The sequence below is a fragment of the Podarcis raffonei genome, chromosome 10, assembly GCF_027172205.1.
Source record: "Podarcis raffonei isolate rPodRaf1 chromosome 10, rPodRaf1.pri, whole genome shotgun sequence".
In the NCBI taxonomy this organism is placed as follows: domain Eukaryota; kingdom Metazoa; phylum Chordata; class Lepidosauria; order Squamata; family Lacertidae; genus Podarcis; species Podarcis raffonei.
This window is the reverse complement of record NC_070611.1, coordinates 35,404,184-35,424,946: the sequence shown is the minus strand read 5'-3', so window position 1 is coordinate 35,424,946 and position 20,763 is coordinate 35,404,184. Positions and strand designations below refer to the sequence as shown.

Here is a 20,763-nt window from a genome sequence, read left to right as displayed (position 1 = left end):
TTTTTTTACTTTTTTTTTTAAGGAATTGGATGCTTCCAATCACCATTTGCTGCTTCTTGTTTAGTGATTCCTGGTTTGTTTCACTAAACTACCATTTCAACTAGAGCTGTGCAAAAACAGATTTTCAAAATTATCCAATCTCTCTTTGTGGGCACATAAATTTGGGGAAACATGTCACAGAATTTTTCCAGTGGGCAACTTGGCTGTCAGTTTGCTTCCCCACAATACTCCAGATCAGTGTCATTCAAGGGGGCTTGGGGACGCCACCACCACACACACACACACACACACACACACACACACACACACACGTGTGTAAAATATTCTTGGAAGAGTATGCAAACAGGCCTCCTATTCCTAGGAAATGTTTTCTCTGAATTTTCAGAACACCTCTAGTTTAAACTATTGGTTACCCTTTCACGACAAACTGCAGCTAGTTTTGAAACAGAAGCAGATGTTTCTCATAGTCCTTTCACTGCCAATGTGGAAAATAGCGAAAGATGGAGCGTGTGAACATGAGACTCACCCAGGCTCATTCCAGCGCTGCTAAATTATGGTTTAGTATTATGTCCCATCTTACACATTAAACAGTAATAAACAAGCCCAGAACAAAATAAATAGACGATTGTTACTTTAATTATCTGGATCCTGGGAGTGAGAGATAGAACCTTAAGCACCTTTATTGTTTAAAGGTACTAGACCAACAAGTTTCTCCACTCTTCTATGGTACAAGGAAGCAACCAAATGGCAGCAATCAGAAACATCAGAAAGCAGAAAGGATTTAGCTGAGTTCCGAACTGCATGAGTTGCATTTTCAGCATTTATGATGCCATGTCAATCCCAGGGTTCCTCTCTGATCATTTGTGCTCCTGGACAAAAACGGAATATAATCTTTATAAATAATTAAGTTGCTTCAGCATAGCTAACATTACTTTGTGCTTCTGTTATGAAAGTTACATTTGTCACATTAAGGCCTGCAAGCGAGGCTGGTTGAAAGCACCCTGCAAATGAAAATTAACATTCCACACATCAGGCATACATGTCAGAAAGGAGAACAGGTAAAGTCTGGATTGAATGGATCTATAAGGTGCATGAGCTAGGAGGTAAGTCAATAAATCAAGCCAGTCACCCAGAACCAGTTACTTATGCCCACTAGCCTATTTCAGATCCTGCATCCATTCTGGTTTCTGCAGTTTCATGACCAGGAGCATTCTTCCAGTACAGCTAGCATCCACTTAGCTAAAGGTAAAGGAACCCCTGACCGTTAGGTCCAGTCGCGAACGACTCTGGGGTTGTGGTGCTCATCTCGCTTTACTGGCCAAGGGAGCCGGCGTACAGCTTCTGGGTCATGTGGCGAACCAGAGCAGTGCATGGAAACGCCATTTACCTTCCCACCGGAGCGGTACCTATTTATCTACATGCACTTTGACGTGCTTTCAAACTGCTAGGTTGGCAGGAGCAAGGACCAAGCAATGGGAGCTCACCCCACCACGGGGATTCGAACCACCGACCTTCTGATCAGCAAGCCCTAGGCTCTGTGTTTAACCCACAGAGCCACCCACGTCCACTTAGAGGAGTCCTCAAAAGCAGAGGGTATTAGAAATCTTGCTTAGAATGGAGGAACTCACGAAATTGCCACATGTTTCTCTTTTTTGCAAATGCCAACAGCCCCGGCAAGCACACTCCCTGCCTCTCTCAAGTAGATATTATAAGCTTCCAAGTCCCCACCCTTTTTCTTTTTCCTTTTGATGAGCAAATAAACCCCCATTAATTGAAATGACCCACCTAGTCTCATATCGTTACTGTGGGGTGTTCATCAAACTGTACAAATATGAAGACAACAAATATGTTGGAGTTCAGCTTTTGCAAAACCAAGTATGGAGTTTGATAGTGCACGCTTACCATACATGGACTGCACATGCAATATAGGGAGCTGAGCTTATGGTCCTTGAAAGAAACTGGTGAATGGCTGCTGTTAACTTCAAAACATTTGCAGAGATACGGGGTTCCATTTCATTTCCTACTGCATGGGTTTCTGATACAATCTACGTGTGCCAAAAATTAATGTCTCTTTCTCCAGATGGGAAAACTGAGGCAAATGCAGCCATTAGCAGCCATGTTTATCTCATGCTGTTGCAATGTTATCTCATTAAAAAATTCAACAGCCACCTTTATTCCATTACCATTTTACTTTAATATTAGTATAACATAAAACATTTCCTTCCTATCACCCATTGTAGTTAAATATAAAAGGCTTTGCATCGTGACACAAGTCATCCATCTGTGAAAATATCACCCCACCCCACCCCTAGTTGTGCCATGATTAAGAAAATGTGCTATCTGGCAAAAGTCATACACAGAAACAGGGGTTTCTTCCAGGTCACACAACAGATCAGTGGCAGAAACAAACACAGATTACCTGATTTTACCAAGCCCATAATATCTTGTTTAAATTCTGCTTAAATCGCACCATACATAAAGCTTCAGTTTCAGTCTTAGCACAAGTATATGCCACAGGGAAATGAAGGAGGCAGGGGGAGAGAGAGAGGTGGGGGGGGGAGAGAAGAAGAGGCACAGAGTTCCAAAAATTTAATTACATAAAACATCTGAATGCAGCACTTTGAGCAACCCACACTTCTGAGTGAAGGGAGATGAAAAGTACAGCCAGCTGCAGAGGAATCATTTGAAGTACCTATGGCTGTGGATTACCGATGCCTACTTGCCTTCACTGATGTAGCTCGTCTGTGAAGTCTTGGCACTCACAATTCTGCTCAAAGCGTGTATTTATGGATAAGATTTCTGTAGGGAGCCTTATGGAGCTAGAGCAGAAAGTAGGCCATGGTACTGCCTAAATACATCAGACCTTATTAAGTTTGCTGGTTGCCTAATTTTTGATTATTGAAGTATCAAGGCATATTAATACAGAAACGGACAAATTGAGAATGAAGTGGCAAACTTACACAGGTACCTGGCCAGGAGAAGCATTTACACTCAATAAGGCCGTTACATGTGGAGCAAACCACAGGCACACTCCATCACACCACCTTCCCTAAGATGGTAAAATGATAGTATGACTGCATGACACTCCCTTGTATGTATAAAACGAACATGAATGAAACAGGTTAAAATTCACAGCCTACCATCGCTTGCTGTTCTAAGGTCAGCTTTAGTGCAAATATGACCTATTGGGAAAATCATGTGCTGCCACAAGCATAGCTTTCAAAACAGATTATCTGAGTGGTTTTTTTAATATATAAAAAATGCAGTCACTTTATCTAAAATGAAGGATAACATTCCACCGTGCAATACTGAACACGAACCCAGATGTGTCTTCCAAGATTACTGTCACCAAAATCTCCTCCATGCAGATGTGCCAGTGCCTATAAAACTATCTGCCCATGCCATGCAGAAGTGAACTCACCCAAATAATCATTGTAAAGCACTTGCTCTAAGTCACCAAGCATTGTTATTATAACGTCCTCATCCAGCTGTGCTGTCCCCTCGCGTAAGCAACCTTCTTCCTCCTCCACCCAGTTCTTGCTGGTGAATCTAGGCTTAAAGGGCACTTTTTCATCACCCAATTTGCTCTTTTCTCCTTGGCCACATTCATCTGCAGAATAGCCTCTGAGCCTTTTGCTTGACTTTCTGCCTCCGACAGGTGGTAGTTCTTCAGTTTCCCACGGTGACTTGTTGCTGGCATGGTAAAGGGAGTGTGCTGATTTTGATAGCGCTTTGGAAAGCAAGCTTCTGCTTCCAAGTTCTGTCTCCCCTTCATGATGAACCTGGCTAGACTTAGAAGCATTGCCAAACCAGTTCTCTCTGCATGAAAATCGCCTCTTTTCCCCCTCGCTTAGGAGAGTAAGATTCGTCAAAGACCTCTGTTTCTGAAGGCGAGCACCCCCATTTCTTGCATCCTTGCCTCTGAACACTGAGAGTTCGGCAGGTCGTTGCATGATTTTAGCCAAAGATTCACTTCAAATTATGCTTCACATTTCCTAGATGCAGGGAAGGCAAGATCTTTTAAGCCGGTATCAGGAACGAACCTTTCAGCAGCGTACAATTTAGACAGCCTGCAGCTCTCCTCTCCACTGGTACCGAGAAACATAGCTTACACATCCAGTGTGCATGCTGCAAATGACTAGACAGGCATAGTCATATTGTCTGAATTTATGTCGGTTTTAATGCTAAGCCAGCTCTCTCCAGCCCTGTTAATCTGCAGTACTTACAGTCATTTTACTTGAATTTCCTTCAAGCAGAAGAGAGTTGATCAAACACTCGGCTCCAGCACAAAAGTAATCCTAAAAGCCAGCGACGCTTTCCCCTCTCCATCCAATCATCGGTTTCATCAGAGTGATGGACCTGCATCCCTTTCTACAGCTGCTGTATTCTGAAATCCAAAAGTACGGAGCAAGTGCAGACTACTGTGCTTCTCCCACGCTCTCCCGCTAGATCATGGCCGGTTGCTGTGCACAGCTCTTTACTTTAGACGGGCTGATAGAGATGCAAGTGCAGCCTGCACGTCAGAGCTCAATAAGAGCCAAAATTAACCAGCGAAGCAAAGCACTGAAAAGGCTTCCTTGCATTTTAGTATTCAACCTGCATTCCCAGATCTATGACTGTTCTCTGCTACAGCAGTGGATGCTGCTGGCTGCCATGGCAGCAAACAGCCTAGCAAATTAAACTGGAAAGACCCAAGCCTCTGCCCAATTTTGTAATGCCAGGGGTTTTGAGGCACAGCTTAAGCCAAATGGGAGGTCCCAGCATTAGCTGCAGCACACCTTGAAATGGTATCTTTCACTGTACGGTAAGATTTAGAAAATGATTTCTGTCTTGCCACTGCTATCCGTTATGCAGGCAATTAGAAGGAGATTTTTAAATGGTATTTGATTCTTGCAGTGCATGGTGAATACGCCTCTTCTCATAATATAAGAAAGAATTTATGGGAGAAGAGTCTTTTTTTGTTTGTTTGATAGATCAGTTACTTATTATGTGAAGCATTTCATTTCCACCTTCAAAATAAAATGCTTTGGATTCTCAAACCACTAAGGGGTGATTCTAAATGTTCAAAGAAAAATTATTTTTCCCAATCTTCTGGAGGAAACTATTAAATTGCGTAGATCACCAGACACGAAATCTCAGTCGAGGTATGAAGCAAAGTACACAAGCTCTAAACATTTTTTTATACACAGTAGCATTAAAATGCAATGAGAAAGTATAATTAATAGCTATAGTTTTTTGCGTAAATGAAACCTTGTGCTTAAGTATTATACAAAAAGAATTGCATTTGCAAAAACTATAGCATTGAAAATTTCATCCAGCTCACAAACAGAGGTATCTAAAGACCATAATGTCATTTGTCAGCATTCAGCCACACCTACAGAATAAACCTACAGAATAAATCTTTAACTTCTTCCTGCATTACAAAGAAGGAAATTGGGCAGATTATGTGCACTTTTATCAACACTTTGATAATTGGAAATAGCTCTAGTGATGCATTTTCACCAGGAAAATTTTGCTCACTTATTTATGTATTTTGGCTAGTTAAACTTAGATATGTATGCCCAAGTGCTCTGTTTGCTCTTACCAGTGTTAAAAAAAATGATGAGTTTAGCCCATGGTTTGAAATTGGTTTAAGATCCTAGCTGGTTCCACTCCCAGTAATCACAGTCTCCTATTTCAGAGTGAAATGGTAAAACTAAGCTTAGCTAGTCGAGGAAATTTTCTATCATGGCACAATGAAAAGGAAGGAGGGAAATGACAATGCAAAGAAGAACATACACACACCATCTTCATTTAACAAACCAAAAATATACACCTAGCCCACCATGAAGTATCATCAAACGATTAACACAATCAAACCCTAAGCCAAACTCCTACAACACACTAGAGAAAGCTGAGCTGCCTTCTTTGCATGGGAGTATTGCAAAATATGCCCTTTCTGCTAGCAGAATGAAAGCTTAAACACTACTCCAGGTACAACTGTTGAATGAAGGTAGCAGACCTCTCAATGAATAGCTGTTCCATATCTGAGGGGGGGGGGACTGGTACAGTTAAAGGCGGTGGGGAAAAGAAGGCACCCAAGCTAGTTTGGTGTAGTGGTTAGAGTGCTGGACTAGGAGGCCTGGGAGACCAAGGTTGAAATCCCCACTCAGTCATGAAGCTCACTAGGCAACATTGGGCCGGTCACTGCCTCTCAGCCTAACCTACATCACAGGGCTGCCATGAGGATACCAATAAGGAGGAGGACCATGTAAGTCACATTGATATCCTTGGAGGAAAGTTAGGATATAAATGAATAAATAATAGTTGGGCTTCAAAGATTCCACACCCAAATGTAATTGTTCTTACATTTTAGGAATGTGTGCATGCTTCTAGCAATGCACATTATGTTCAGGTCCTTTCTATATTTATTCAGTTCAGGTAATTCAGCCATGACTAATACATATACACCAGCCATACAACATATTTTAAACTAAGGAAAAGAACCAACACAACATGTTAATACACAGCTGATGTTTTCTATTTATTTTTAGACATTGCATTGATTACAGCCCAATGGCATATATTCATACGTACACATTACAGAATCCTTTTCCTTTTCCACATGGCAGTTGCCTTTGGACCACTCCAAGCAGATAATTTTAGAATCTGAACTAGGCCATGCACTGCAATAGTCTCCTAGACCAACATAAATTTGTATCAAAAAGATGTTATGTAAGCATGTTCCAAGCACAAATGTTTACAATGTAATTTCAGTAAAAAATACCCTTCCCAAACAAAAGCTACTTCCACAGAATAATAAATGTTTTGTAAAGCTGTTTCTTAAAAACAAATTTAACATGGAAGAATTACAGGTTCTTATCCACATCAGGTGGACAGATCATGAGGATACTTGAAAGAGTGTTGCGGTTACTGAGATTTTCTTACTGTTAAACATTTTGGTCTAAAAGCCACAAGTTTGTATAAAACAGTGAAAGTTCTTCATGTAGGTAATGTAGCAAAGGCCATATCCAAAATAGGATATTGATTATTTACTTGAACGTTCTGTCATGTAAGACATGACAAGACATGCAAACAGCTTACAAGGACCACCTACGTTATAGCCTAGGTTATCCACTCTCATTTGCAGAGAAGTGTAAGAGTATATAAATATAATTTAAAGTACACACCTTCTGTTGCAACACATTGTGCCAATATTCAGCGCTAAAGAACATTTTTAGTTTTACCACAGAATGCTTAGATTAAAATAATCAACACAATTAAATAACTACAACATTATTTTGTGACAATAATTCATAATGTTTCACAGTAACATGACCCTCAGCCTAACGAAACTGCTTAGATGTACCTATGTAACACTCAGAGTATGCTTTCCCCAACCAAGGCCTTCTGTTTCTGCTATGTCTAAATATGCTTTCATCTGCAAACATCAAAAATAGGGCTTGAGGTACAGGCAGAGCTATCACTGAAAGGATAAATGCAGACAAACAGGAGATGGATTTTCCCCCACAGGAGACAAAAGCAACATCTTCAAAAGAAATGACAAAGATGATGATCTTTAGCATAGCAGTTTCTTTGGTGTTCCCAGATCAATCACCTTCTCTGACTTAGCAGCAAGGGAATGCTAACTAGATCCTTTACCAAAACCTATCTTCACCATCCTTAAGCTTCAGAGGGGTTTTTAAAAAACAAAATCAAATAACATCCAATATACCTTAAAAAAACAATTATGCAACCTCTTAAAAAATCGACACAATGACAGAAATACTAAACATTACATTGCAGCTTCAGAAAACAGTATCAACCCTGGGGCCACAAACGTCCACTGTCTTCCAAGTGCCTGAAGGAAAACATAACAGTATGCCGCCATCAGCATGATGTTAGCGCTGCTGATGGCAGTGGTACATATGTGCTAAAATAAAATAAAAATACTAGGCTAAGGATAATGATGTTCTACGATTACTATTTTTTCCTGTAAATCTTGTTCTGTTGAGAAAAGCTGGTTGTCGGATACTCACTGGTGAATCAGTGCAATTTTGCCTATGTTCAAAGCCAATCCCATAAAGAACAGATAATTTTCTTTGTGTTTTTTTGCATTTTAGTGGGTCTAATGCTTGTTTTGGATTAGCACAGAAACACTGAAGCAGGAGGAGGCAAAAAAACAGAAATGTGGAGTACGGTATCATTTCAATTTCGAAAACCACTGAGGGACAATTTAAGCATGATTGCCCCCACACAGAGGCTACTGATTAGCACTTACAGCACAGTGCCAACCTTACACCTGGCAAGAGCAAGGTTTAAAAGGCTTTTAGTGTGCTGGCCTACACGAAGGCACCATCTATATGACAGTGCAACCACTTCCAGGGCTATACAACTCTGGAGTGCATCAAACGCATGGGGTGAGAGCCTTTCAAATGTTACACCCACCACATGGAGAACTGTCACTGGACAGTGCTTTTTGGCAACCACTCAAGGAGAGAGCTACAATGTTCAAATCCACTATGAGTGACCTCCACAAGCAATGACATCTCCTGAGACATTTCCAGTACTGTGTATGATAAGATGTCAAATGGCTAACAATTTGCTAGCTGCTGTCCTTCCACATCAGATCATCAAAGCAGCAAAGTAACTGCAGACGCCAAAGGATGGCAGCATAAAAGACAAAAAAAAACCCACAAGTATCAACAACAGGTATCACTTGATGGACAGTATTCCTAGGCTGATGAAATGTTATTGATATATGCAAACACCTGCCCCACGACTGAACCATCTTGAAACAGTGGACTGCAGATCTAGCATGTGGACATTTTCAGTCTGCTGTTCTAGCCAATAACCATCCTGTTCAACAAATGCATGCAACGTTTTAGCCTTTTTCCTCACTCACTTGCTCACATTGCTGTAAGGCAATTATGAGTGACACACATCTGCTTTTCTTTTCTTTTTTAGTATTTCCAATATACCATGAGAGGATAACTGAACTGTCACTATAAGCTCCTCAATCGAGTACCAGTGACATTCTGAAAAATGAGCCAGGAACTTGTCTGATCACACTCCTGTGCCCATTTCACTCTTCTGTGTCATTTTGGAGCAGAAATGTAAAACCCATTATGGTAAAAAGACTAGCTATTTGCTTACCTATGTGTCCATCTGCCTGATTATTTCTGCTAACTCCAATGTGGAGCATATACCATCTGTGGCAGCCCTACTGAAGCAGTTTTGTACGCATTTATTTTTACCTGGGTATTTTGAGCTTGCGTATGCAAATTGACATGAGAAATTGACGTGAACATGCACCATGTTCAGAGAATCAGACAATGGGAGGAACGGGAGGGCTACCTGTTTAGGATTAAAATGACACAGAGCAGGGCGGGAGACACACAATAGTATTTGAATTCTGGACATTTAGACAAAGCTCACCAATGGCCTAAACAGCCAAATGTTTAACTCATATTCTGAGAATATTTAAATCACCGTGCAAATGAGTACACAAGGCAGCATTTCTACTAGTGCGATCAAATGTTCTTCCTGCAGAAGAAAATTACCTGAAATTATGTCTGCTTTCAAAGAATGCTATTCCTCAAGCTTTTACTGGGGGGAGGGTGAGTTTGCTCCCCACCTCGCCTTCAGGAAGGAATGATGTACGCAGGGCGGACAGCATGCAGAACTGATGGGAGTGTGGCTGTCTGCTTTATAAACTAGTCCTGTCCAATACTATTCCTCTCTCCCCGTGGCATGCCTTCCCACCCACCTCTTGTCTAGTTGCAGCTAGTTTCTCATAATGAGGGCTGATGAGTCCTAAATTAACTGTTCGGCCCACACTCATCACTGTTGTGCTAAGGAGGTGGTGCTGTTTTGGCCGATTGGCTTTAATCGCTTTCACAGTGGATAGTGAGATACCAGATAGGCAAATGCTTAATATTTGGTGACCTCCTTGAGGCACTGGTAGTGTGAAGGGTTGCTAACTCTCCAATCTCTTATTGCTGGCCAGCTTAAGAGGGTTCAGATATTGGCCTGGGGAGTTATCGTCTTGTTGAACAATGACCAGCAACAACAGAGGGAGCAAGCATGAGGTCCTTGGACTCCCTTTATGGCTGCCTATGATAGGCACCATTCCCCTAAGGCTGAGTCACCTGGAGCCAGATCGAAGTGTGGCCCAGATGGATGCTGAAATAAAAATGGTTCTAGCAGGCATCTAAAAGTAAAAGGTTCACAGATTAAAGCATTTAAGTAGGTGCAAAGCATTATTGAAATCCAGAACACCAGTTCTTTAAAGCTAAAACTCGTAGCCAGATACACACACACACCAAATGTCCCTAACGTGGTAACTACAGATGCTAAGTCAGCATTCATACAATGGATGGAATAGGGGGGAAAAGGAAGGGGAGTTTGCTTCTCTAAAATTCTAAGGAAGTCACCTGCAATCTACCATAAACTTTACAGCACCTGCTTTGCATGCACAAGTCCCAGGTTCAATTCCCAGCATCTCCAGGTAAGGATGGGAGAGACACTGCCTGAAAGCGTGGAGAGATGCTGCCAGCCATAAGGCAACTTCCTATGTTCCTATGATGTTTAAGTTGTGATTACATGATGGTACACATCAGTTCCAGATAGGCCACTATGTGGGCTTTACTAGGGCTCATGTGAGTTTGTGTGATTCATCTAAGCCACAGAACCATAGTCCTGTCTTTACTGAGAATATTGAGATGACAGTCTTTGCAGATAAATATAACTGTCATTGTGCTATAGCCACCAGGCATCCAGTAAACACTAGATTTTGGAAGGCATTATCAACATGTATTGCATGTGTTATTCAAAAGACAACCATATCCATGGATTGCAGGGGGAAATGGGAAAATGTTCTACTAGGGGAGAGGAACTGGCTCTGCGGATCAATCATAGTACTCAGGCAGTGGCGAGGAGCAGGCAGTGGCGTGGCACATTGCCATGTCACCCCACTGGGATCGTGGTGCTGGGGGCTCCCCACGCCCCCCTCTTCTTCTGCCAGTGTACACAGGGCAATTCTAGGCATATTTACTCAGGAGTATAAGTCCTACAGTGCCACCAGAGCAAATTATTATCATTCAATTTTTGTATTAAGAAGAGGCCAGCAACTTGTTTCTTTTAGTAAGACAATGGCCTAAGAAACCACAAAAGCAAATTGAAGACAATAGCTGGAAATGACATTTGAAAGTAAACTACAGGGAAGGAGAACCTGCTGCCTTCTAAATGCCTTTAGATTCCTACTCAGCCTCAGCCAGCAAAGTCAATGATTAGGAATGATGGAGGGTGTAGTCCAACAACATCTGAAGAGCCACTGGTTCTCCATCCCTTTCATATTGCTCCTGAATCTGGAGATCAGATTTAGTTATCATGCCTTTGAGGGACCCATTCTCCATGCATTTGTCTAATTACCATTTGAAGCAATCGTAGTCCGTGGTCATCATCATTTCTCATGTCAGCAAATTCCATTAGGTAATCAAGATCTTATTTTCCTCTTTCTCCTGAATCTATGGCCTTTCAACTGCTTCAAAATCTAATGATAAGCAAAAGTGGGGAAAACATTTCTACCCACCTTCTCCACATCTATTATGGCCCTTCTCAGTCCTTTCTTTTCTAAGGGAACAAAATGCTTTAGCCTTTCTTCGGGTGGAAGGTACTCAGATAATTCACGATATTTTTGGAACATTCTGAATTTATGTGTTTCTGCTATAATAGGGCTGCAACTCTACACTCAGAAGAGTACAGCAAGGATGAAGAACCTTTTTCAATCTGAAGATGGCAAGGCTGTTGGGGACCACATTCAGCAGTGGGAAGGGGCACACACACACACACACACACACACACACACACACACCAAAAAAACCTTACATAGACACAGACAGACAACTATTACTCAGGGGAGGAATATATTAAATTCTTAGTAAGTCCAATTAAGTTTCACCTTACATTTTCTCCACAGACTATCTGTCCTGGATGTGCAAAAGGCAAAAAGACCCAGTAGTTCCAGAAAATTACAAATAACATTGACACACAGCTGAACTGCAAGCCCTACCTTACAGCTATTCAAAACCTCAAAAAAAGGGGGAGGGAGAAATGCAACTGCGCTTCAAAAACCACATACATATAATTGCAGAATAATGGATACTTATTATATATTTGCAAGGAACACAAGCCTAGCACTTTGCTGAGACATTTCCCCTTCTGTTTTGATCTCTGCAACAGATCTTTGTGAGGAAGGGGTACAATTGCACATTTTGTACAACATCTTCGCCTCCCCCCACTCTTCACCAGCTGTCTGATGAACAGTTGGTAGGTAGAAGGGGGCAAAGGGGACTGTATGCAGTCTGACGCTTGGGCCGAGTATTTGCCATCCCTGGTGTACAAATTAAAGCTTCTCTTGAACCAAAAGCTAGCATTGGGCAAAGACTGTTCAAAAGGAAGTCCATCAATGACCTTCTAATCTAGCCACATACAGTGGAGGCAATAAAATAGCCAGAAATGTCAGTTAAAATACTTCTAATTAACTGTAGAATGTCTGTTTGCTAAGTAAGATTTACTTCTGAGTAAACTTTATAGAGGTATGTGAGTCACAGGGGAATCACAATTCAGCTCTCATTGCACAGAACCTGCATTTTAATTCCACTTCCGCTTAACCAAGGAAACACAATGCTAAACAGATCTGGCAGAAACCTAAAAACCATGACTTAAAATTATTTTATTTTATTGAATTAATAATGTAAATCAATCTACCTATGATAATCCAAGACTTCAGGGTTAGGGCCTAGACCAGACTTCTCAAACTCGGCCCTCCAGATGTTTTGGAACTACAGTTCCCATCATCTCTGACCACTGGTCCTGATAACTAGGGATCATGGGAGGCCAAAAACATCTGGAGGGCCGAGTTTGAGGAAGCCTGGCCTAGACTGATTCAGGTACCCATGTAGAGATATATACACAAATTGTATTTTTAAAAACAATCTTTAGAATATTTGTATACAGTATTTTATGTAAAGCACATCCAAATTGATTCATCCAAATTTCAAAATAAAATACACATTACTCACCAGATATTTCCTCTAGGCATTGTTTGGCAGTCTTGCTATATGCCAAATCCATTTTTGTGGGACTGGTGCAGAAGTCAGCAGGTGGGAGAGAGGTACTGTCATTTTCTGAATGAGTTCTGAAATTAATCAAAGAGTTTCACTGCATAACACCTATAATAATCATAGCATTAACTGCCAAGTCCATGACTGGCAGAGTGGCACACATTTCATCAAAAGCCAGATTCTGGAAATGTCATTAGCACCTCTCTTTTTTTTCTTTTTGCATAACTTCATAGTGCTAAACTCCTCATCAGGACAGATAAGATTATATCCATATGTTGCAAGGGAGGAAAGTTTACATCTTTTTATATCACATATAACCAGACAAGGTGTCAAAGACTAAATGTCTTATCAAATTTCCCCTGTAAGATGAAAGATTAGTAGGAAGGGAATGGGTTAGGACGTGCTTGGTTAACCAGGCACATGCTGGGAATGGCAAATTTCTAAATGTTCTGCTGCTTTTGTGTCTCAGCTAAAGAATTATAAAGGATAGAAGCAAAACATTGCTGCCAAAGGCCAGCACTGGAAATAAACAAACCTTGGCTATGGCTCCTGGTTAAGGTGGTGAGAGCTTAATCATGAGTCCAGGTTTGGCAGATACACTAAGTCAAACCATGGCTTAGCTGATGCATTACATTACACTGAACTGAACCCAAGGGACATGGAGGGAGTAAAGCAACTGCAATCTCTTCCCCGGATGTCAGCACACTTCCACAGTCCTGGTAAACTACAGCTGCCTTACCATGATGTACAAACCAGGCCAGACTCACTCCATGTAGCTAAAAAATGCTTTCATTTCTTGAGTTTCACAATCACCAGACAATCATGTAATTTTTAAAATTATATTTATTATATCATTAAAAAATACTGTTGATGTTAATACACATATTTTTTTCCTAACTGATGTCTCAGTCCTCATACAGGTATTTAAAGGCAAAATGGTAAGAAATAAGAACTTCATGAGAGGAGGGGGGAAAAGAGCAAAACTGTTTTCCATGTCCCCTGCAAGTTACGTGTAATAATAAATTATAATTTCACACCTCGGACAATCGAAAGGCATTGATATTTGCTTCTTCTGAAAACCCAAGGATTACGGTACATTTAGTCTGATTCAGAGAACTAGCTTGTTTTGTGAGTATCTGGCACTTTTTTAGCACCTGATAAAAACAGAGCACACATTGGAATGCTTTTCTAAAAGCATGTCTTTTAGAAAATAACAACCTGTCAGCTCTTTTGCTATGTTTACTACTTCCAAGTTGCTTATCTAATGGGTTTATTCAAAAGCATGCTGAAATGGATGAGGAAGCACACTGCAGAGCAGAATGCATGCTCCTGATAATATTTTAAAAATGTTTAAAAGAGCATCATAAACAGAAAATGACATCTGATAAAATATACTGCGCTTGACTTTTGAATTTATTTTTTCAAGTTTCTGAGAAATAGTGAAGGCAGATAAGTAGTTTTTCATATTTGGCTTTGGCCAATGCAATTATTAATTTACAGTAAACAAAGGTTTGGCAGCCATGACCTGAGGCAAATGGCCTAGTGCAGTTCTAATATTAAACAACGGCTTAATGTTGTGAGAATGAGCCAAGGAGAAACTTGAATTTCTGTGCCTCTGCTTTACTACTTCTTAATCTCCAAATCAGTGGTAAGGAGATTGAAAGAGTCCACCTTCAGTTTTGAATAAATCACAGTATCTCATTAACTCAGAATTCAGGAAACTGTGGCTAGTTTAACAAACCCAAATCGAACTGTGGCTTCAGATTCTAGTTTATTAACTAACCAAAATCAGAATAAACCACATTTTCCTGAGTTTGAACGTAACAGGAAACTGTTTTATTCAAAGCTGAAAGGGGGAGCATTCTTCTTCCCTCATATAAGCAGGAGTGATGGAGAGAGAGACAGCAAGCCTGAGGCTCACTGCAGAACATCTTTGGGAAACCAAACCATGTTTTTTGTGTCTGTACTGGCCCTCTATATTTCAAAGTTCTTAGCTTGCAAGTTCTTGTTAACATAGACTCAAAGTATCTAGTTTCATAGATTAGAATGGGGTGACATATCTGTATCCCTCCAAATGCTGCTGGTCAACAATTCCCATTAGCTTGAGCCAGCATTGCCAATGGTCAGGGATGATGGGACACAGAGTCCAGCAACATCCAACCTTGCGCTAGGGAGCTGCAGAGCTGTGCGCTGTTAGATGTTCTAAGGTGAGAAAGCCTCAGCTTAAGGAAAACTAGACATGATGCAAGCGATCCATGATTATGCTCTTCCATTAGAAAAAAGAAAAAAAGCAGCTGCACAAGAAGCTGAACCTCACTAGAAATGTGACATTGGGTGAGGAGTTGAACTATTTCCATCCTATATTCTCCCAATTAAAATCTCAACCTCCTTCTGATGATTCTCTTTGCTCCACAGGGGATAGTGTATGGATAACTATATGGTACCTTAAGCTTTCCCAATGGAACTCATGAAAAGCTCTCAAAGGTTAATTTTCATGGGGAAAATGTTTCCAAGGCACAGGAGTCCCAACCAGATTCACCTCCTCCCTGGCTGTTATTAATTTAAACAAACACAATAGATCTTAATCACCATCTTCTGCATGATGTCTATTTTAGCCGTTAAAAGGCATAAACTTTCTGAGATGCAGTGCACTCAAACTAACAGCGGCATACTGAGTACAGAGATAGCCTGCTGGGTTGGGAAGACTACAGTGGCTTCTTATGAAATATGTTCACTCTGATCACGTTGGAAAAGCCTCCATGTTTTTCAAACATATTTCATTTTTAAACCAGTTGACCCATCAAACTCAAAATGCCCATTTATCCAATTGACTGGCTAAGTTATATAAGAAAATAGACTACCTTCAGCTATGTTATCTTTCTGGTCTGTGTACTGCATTCTGCCCTCAATTAACCCCTCTAACTTAAATGATTGTTCTTGCTAAATGAGGCTGCACTTAGCTGAGCACAGAAACCAAGTCATTGTATGTCTATCGTTAAGAGCCATTATTCTGTGTCTGAACAACCTTTCCCACAGATATCAAAGATTTCCTTAGCTATTCTCTGACATTCCAAAAGCCATACAATTAATATGCCTTATACGGTTTGACAGGTTTCACTGCTTCAGTTGCCCTGAATGAATTCCAATGATTATTTGATTTTAAGACTAGGGCATAGTATCAATATATCACAGTGTTAAATATTAGGGAAAACAAAATCCAGATTCGCACTTTTGTACAATGAAATAAGAAATGTACAAAAGCTAAAATGGGAAAATATTCTTTTTTATTTTTACCACTTACTTTAGCTCAAACTTGGCAGACCATTATTAAATGCACCACTTCAGCAATTCTGCTTGAGCCAAAGATACAACCATGAAAATATCTAGGTTAAATACTTTGGACTGTCTGTTGCTGGAAATCTTAGTGCTAGCTTTGACTGGCAGAGTTTGGCCTGCTGCCACTTCAATTTCGCAACAATGAATGTAAGTGACATAAACTGTTAATTCGCTCTTGTGCTCGTGCCTGTGATTTGCCATTTTAAGGACAGAGCAGCTTGTAATAAGCTTAGCATTATAATTCCTATGTTCACAGGCATACCAGAACTGCTGCTAAGAAGCGGGTCTGGACTGAAAATGGTATTCAAATACTTGTGTAGACAAAAGAGAAGCTGCTTTCAAGGAGAAAAGGTTCAAACTGGCACCTAGCATCTGCACTGCACTCACATAGCCCACTAATCACTAAAGCGATATGCACTATAAAATAATACACTCCTCTCTCCAGAACTTTCCATTCAAAACAGAATATTTGTTTCCTTCAGTGTGATTCATTGCTTCAGTCTAATCGAAAACCGGTTGCCTGAAGAATACATCAATAAGGGGAGATGCAAGTGATGGATGAGTCTATAGCCTGGTCAACATTTTAAGGTGAACTAACTTAATTCACACCTCTCAAGCTTCTTTAAATCTTGCACTTCTCCAAACTTTGTGACCTTATTCTCAGTTCAAAAATATGTGCAAAATGTCATGGCAAGATCCTAAAGTTATTTTAAAGCCCCATTCATGTATTTATTTTTTTAAAAGTAGATTTAGAGTGCATTAAATACACCAAAAACTAAGGCAGTCTTGGACTAAGGCAGTATAGTCATTACAAATCCACTAAGATGTGTCCATGCATACTAAAGTCATGTGTGGTACATATAGAGGGCTGGGGGGAAAAGGAAAAGGAATGAACCAACTCTTTTGCTGTTTATAAGAGGTTCCCTGCCTTGTCATCTAGAATAAATATTTTACTTGCCAAAGGCTGCTAGCGAAATAGTGGTTTACAAGCATGAACTAAGGATGTTCCGTATATATGAGTATTAAAGCAGTTTTTGCTTAAATAAATTTGAAATGCAAATGTGAAATTTATATCAATCAGTCTTCTCATTTGAATTACAAATGCATCTCTTCTGCATTAGTAACGATCAGCCTTTCAGATAAACAGCAAAAGAGAGGCTCATGCTGATGTTCAGCCTTAGAGAGTTTCGAACGGTTTGCTGGGATCAGGGAATGAAATATTAGTACCCAGAATATCTCCAACAGCCTACTCTCTTATATTAAATGCTTTGAACGAAAAATGTATAAAAAATCTGTTGATTTTTATCCTGGGAAAATTGAAGATACTGGTCACAAGGATCTAGGTGAGCAGAGCCAGCCAGCCACCCAACCTCTCCACCCCACCAGGCTACGTGTGTTTTAAGTGAGTGGAGATGCCATTCCATTCAGCTCTACTGGCTGAGCTAGTTGCTGTCACCAGATGACACAAGCATCATTCCATCAGGGTTGAGCTCCCTGTTCTACTTGCTAAACATGCAGGTGGTAGACCCATGGGGAGCTCCAAGGGTGGGGCTGAATGCACCTGGGATCCACTGAATCCAAAAGGCTCAGAAGCAAAGGCTCAGAAAAAGCTCAATATGGAGGCCAAATGGCCGAAATATTGGGAAATTTTGGAACAAGAAGGAGACAAATTGAAATTGCAGAGTTTTGAGAAATTAAAAGATAAAGTGTGAGACTGGCTTCATTATTATCAAATAAGAGAGGCTTATAATTTGGACAAAAAAATTGGCTTCCAGGTGGAAAAATCAAAATTGGAAACAGAACTGTTAGATCCCAAAACTAGGATACTTTCAAGAATGTATAACTTGCTGTTGAAATGGAATACTCAGGATGAAACGGTTAAATCTGCTATGATTAAATGGGCACAAGATGTTGGACATAACATTATGTTTGCTGACTGGGAACAGTTGTGGACCACAGGTATGAAATTTACGGCATGTAATGCCTTAAGAGAGAATATTATGAAAATGATATACAGGTGGTACATGACACCAGTCAAGCTTGCAAAAATCTACCATTTGCCCAATAATAAATGTTGGAAATGTAAAGAAAATGAAGGTACATTCTTTCACCTTTGGTGGACGTGCCCAAAGATTAAGGCTTTCTGGGAGATGATCTATAATGAAATGAAAAAGGTATTTAAATATACCTTCCTGAAGAAACCAGAGGCCTTCCTCCTGGGCATAGTCGGCCAACTGGTGCCAAAGAAGGATAGAATTTTCTTTATGTATGCTACAACAGCAGCAAGAATACTCATTGCAAAGTATTGGAAGACACAAGATTTACCCACCGTGGAAGAGTGGCAGATGAAGGTGATGGAATATATGGAACTGGCGGAAATGACTGGCAGAATCCGAGACCAGGGAGAAGAGTCGGTGGAAGAAGATTGGAAGAAATTCAAAGACTATTTGCAGAAACATTGTAAAATTAATGAATGTTAAAATGATGTTGGGTTGAAATTGAGTGGCCTTAGCAATAAGATCAATAAGAATATGTAAAAATGGATTGATAACGGATGAAAATATATAGTTATAATATGTTGAGATATAGAGTTAAGATAAATGAAAGAGGGTAAGGATTTGCTGAACTAACCATGGGAATGGGAATACAAAAAAGGGAGGTGTGAAGAGGTCAGGGAAATAAGCAAACGAAATTTAAGATATGAAAAAATTGATTTGTTTTTAATTCTTTCTATCTACTTTTTCTGTATTTTATTTTTTTTTCTACGTATTTTTGTATTTTTTGTATTTTTCTTTTGTATTTTTTGTATTTTCTGTAGTTTTCTTTTTATTCTGTAATTTTCTTTTTTTTTGTAAAACTTCAATAAAATATCTTTTAAAAAAAAACCAAAAGTTTGGTTGATGGCATTGAGGCTGATCCAGTGTTGGGTGGAGGGTAAGGACCAGAGGCGGAGGAAGGGGTGTGTGGTGGGGACTAACTGCACCAGGTTCACAACTAAGAGGGTGAAAAAATGCCAGCTGGCACTCACTGCGGGGCCTGTGGCACACCCAAGCCATACGTCTCTCCTGGGAGTGACGCAATGGGTTGGGTGCCTGCAGTCTCTGCTCTGCCCCAAACAGTCCACCTGCCACCTCCCCCTCAGCTGTAGGGCGGCTGAAAGGAGGAGGCAGGTAGACTCCTTGGAGGCCCGATGGAGCGTCCTGCCCTGGCTGGCCCCGCCCCCAGGCACATGCGCCACCCCAGGCACCCAATCGGCTTGCTCCGCTGCTGGTAAGGACTGCAGTCTTAGAGAATGTGAGAAAGAATCACATGCATCAGCCTGCAGAAATCAGGCTTTACTTTTTCAGTGCAGCCAAATGCAAGTTTAGCAGTTAACAGGTGTAGTAGGGAGACCTTAGACATAAAGCCAGTGTGGGAAAATCTCAGGTGCAAATCAGTGGTCAGCATGAGGATAGCTCACTGCGTAGCCATAGGCAAACTGTAAAGCAGGATAAAATGTGCAAGGATAAAATGAAAGATAAACTGATATAAGCCATGAGCTTCTTAGAGGAAAGGGAGGGTAATACATAACAGTAGAATGCAATCGCCTATCTATTTTCTAAGATGCCCCACTTGATTGTCATGTATATATTTATTACTATTAATATAGTCACCACTATTATTTTCATACCCATTTATGCTAACTATTTCAAAACCTATAACCTATCAAAGACTCATATGCATACCAGCATACAGAATCTACAAGTTAATTTTTTGCTGACAAAAACAGTTATTCAACTTAAATATATCCTATGATAACTGTGTGTTGGCTTCTTTAAAAAGCTTGAAACAGAACTTCATCCTTGTGAGTTTCCATTTCACGGAAAATCTAACTTTAAAATACTTAGCTACAACTTCTGTTTGTTTTTAAATCTGCCTCCATATCTGTTGCTGAGGTACTGCAACAGTATATCTATCCTGGCCTGAGATCCCAAACTTTCAATGTTTTTAATTTAAGAACAAAACAGCATGGCTTCTAGTCAAGGTGGATATGATTTGATTTAAGTAAGACTTGATTTAAATCTTTTACAAAAAGACTCATTCTTGCTGGTATAATCTTAGTATTTGCAACCAGATGAAGGTTTCATTTTCGGAATAATAAATTTCTAGAGTAGCTTTTACAGTCCTATAAAAAAAAATACTGATTTGGTTATACTATTAGAAATACATAAACAGATAATTATGAAATTATTGTGAGGTTTAATAAGTTAACTGATTATATTTTGACAACTTTTCTGCTGTACTTTATTGGAAGTACATTTCCTTAATAACAATTGGAACA

General features: G+C 40.2%; 1 protein-coding gene across 11 annotated transcripts in view; it reads right to left on the bottom strand.

Annotated features, from left to right (window-relative positions):
- Positions 1–20,763, bottom strand: part of NAV3 (neuron navigator 3) — a 424,678-nt gene that overhangs the window by 107,115 nt on the left and 296,800 nt on the right. For all 11 annotated transcript variants that reach the window (XM_053405009.1, XM_053405010.1, XM_053405000.1 and 8 more), the window contains one exon: positions 13,065–13,180. In XM_053405009.1, the coding sequence (XP_053260984.1) occupies positions 13,065–13,180 (116 nt within the window). The remainder of the gene's footprint in view (positions 1–13,064; positions 13,181–20,763) is intronic.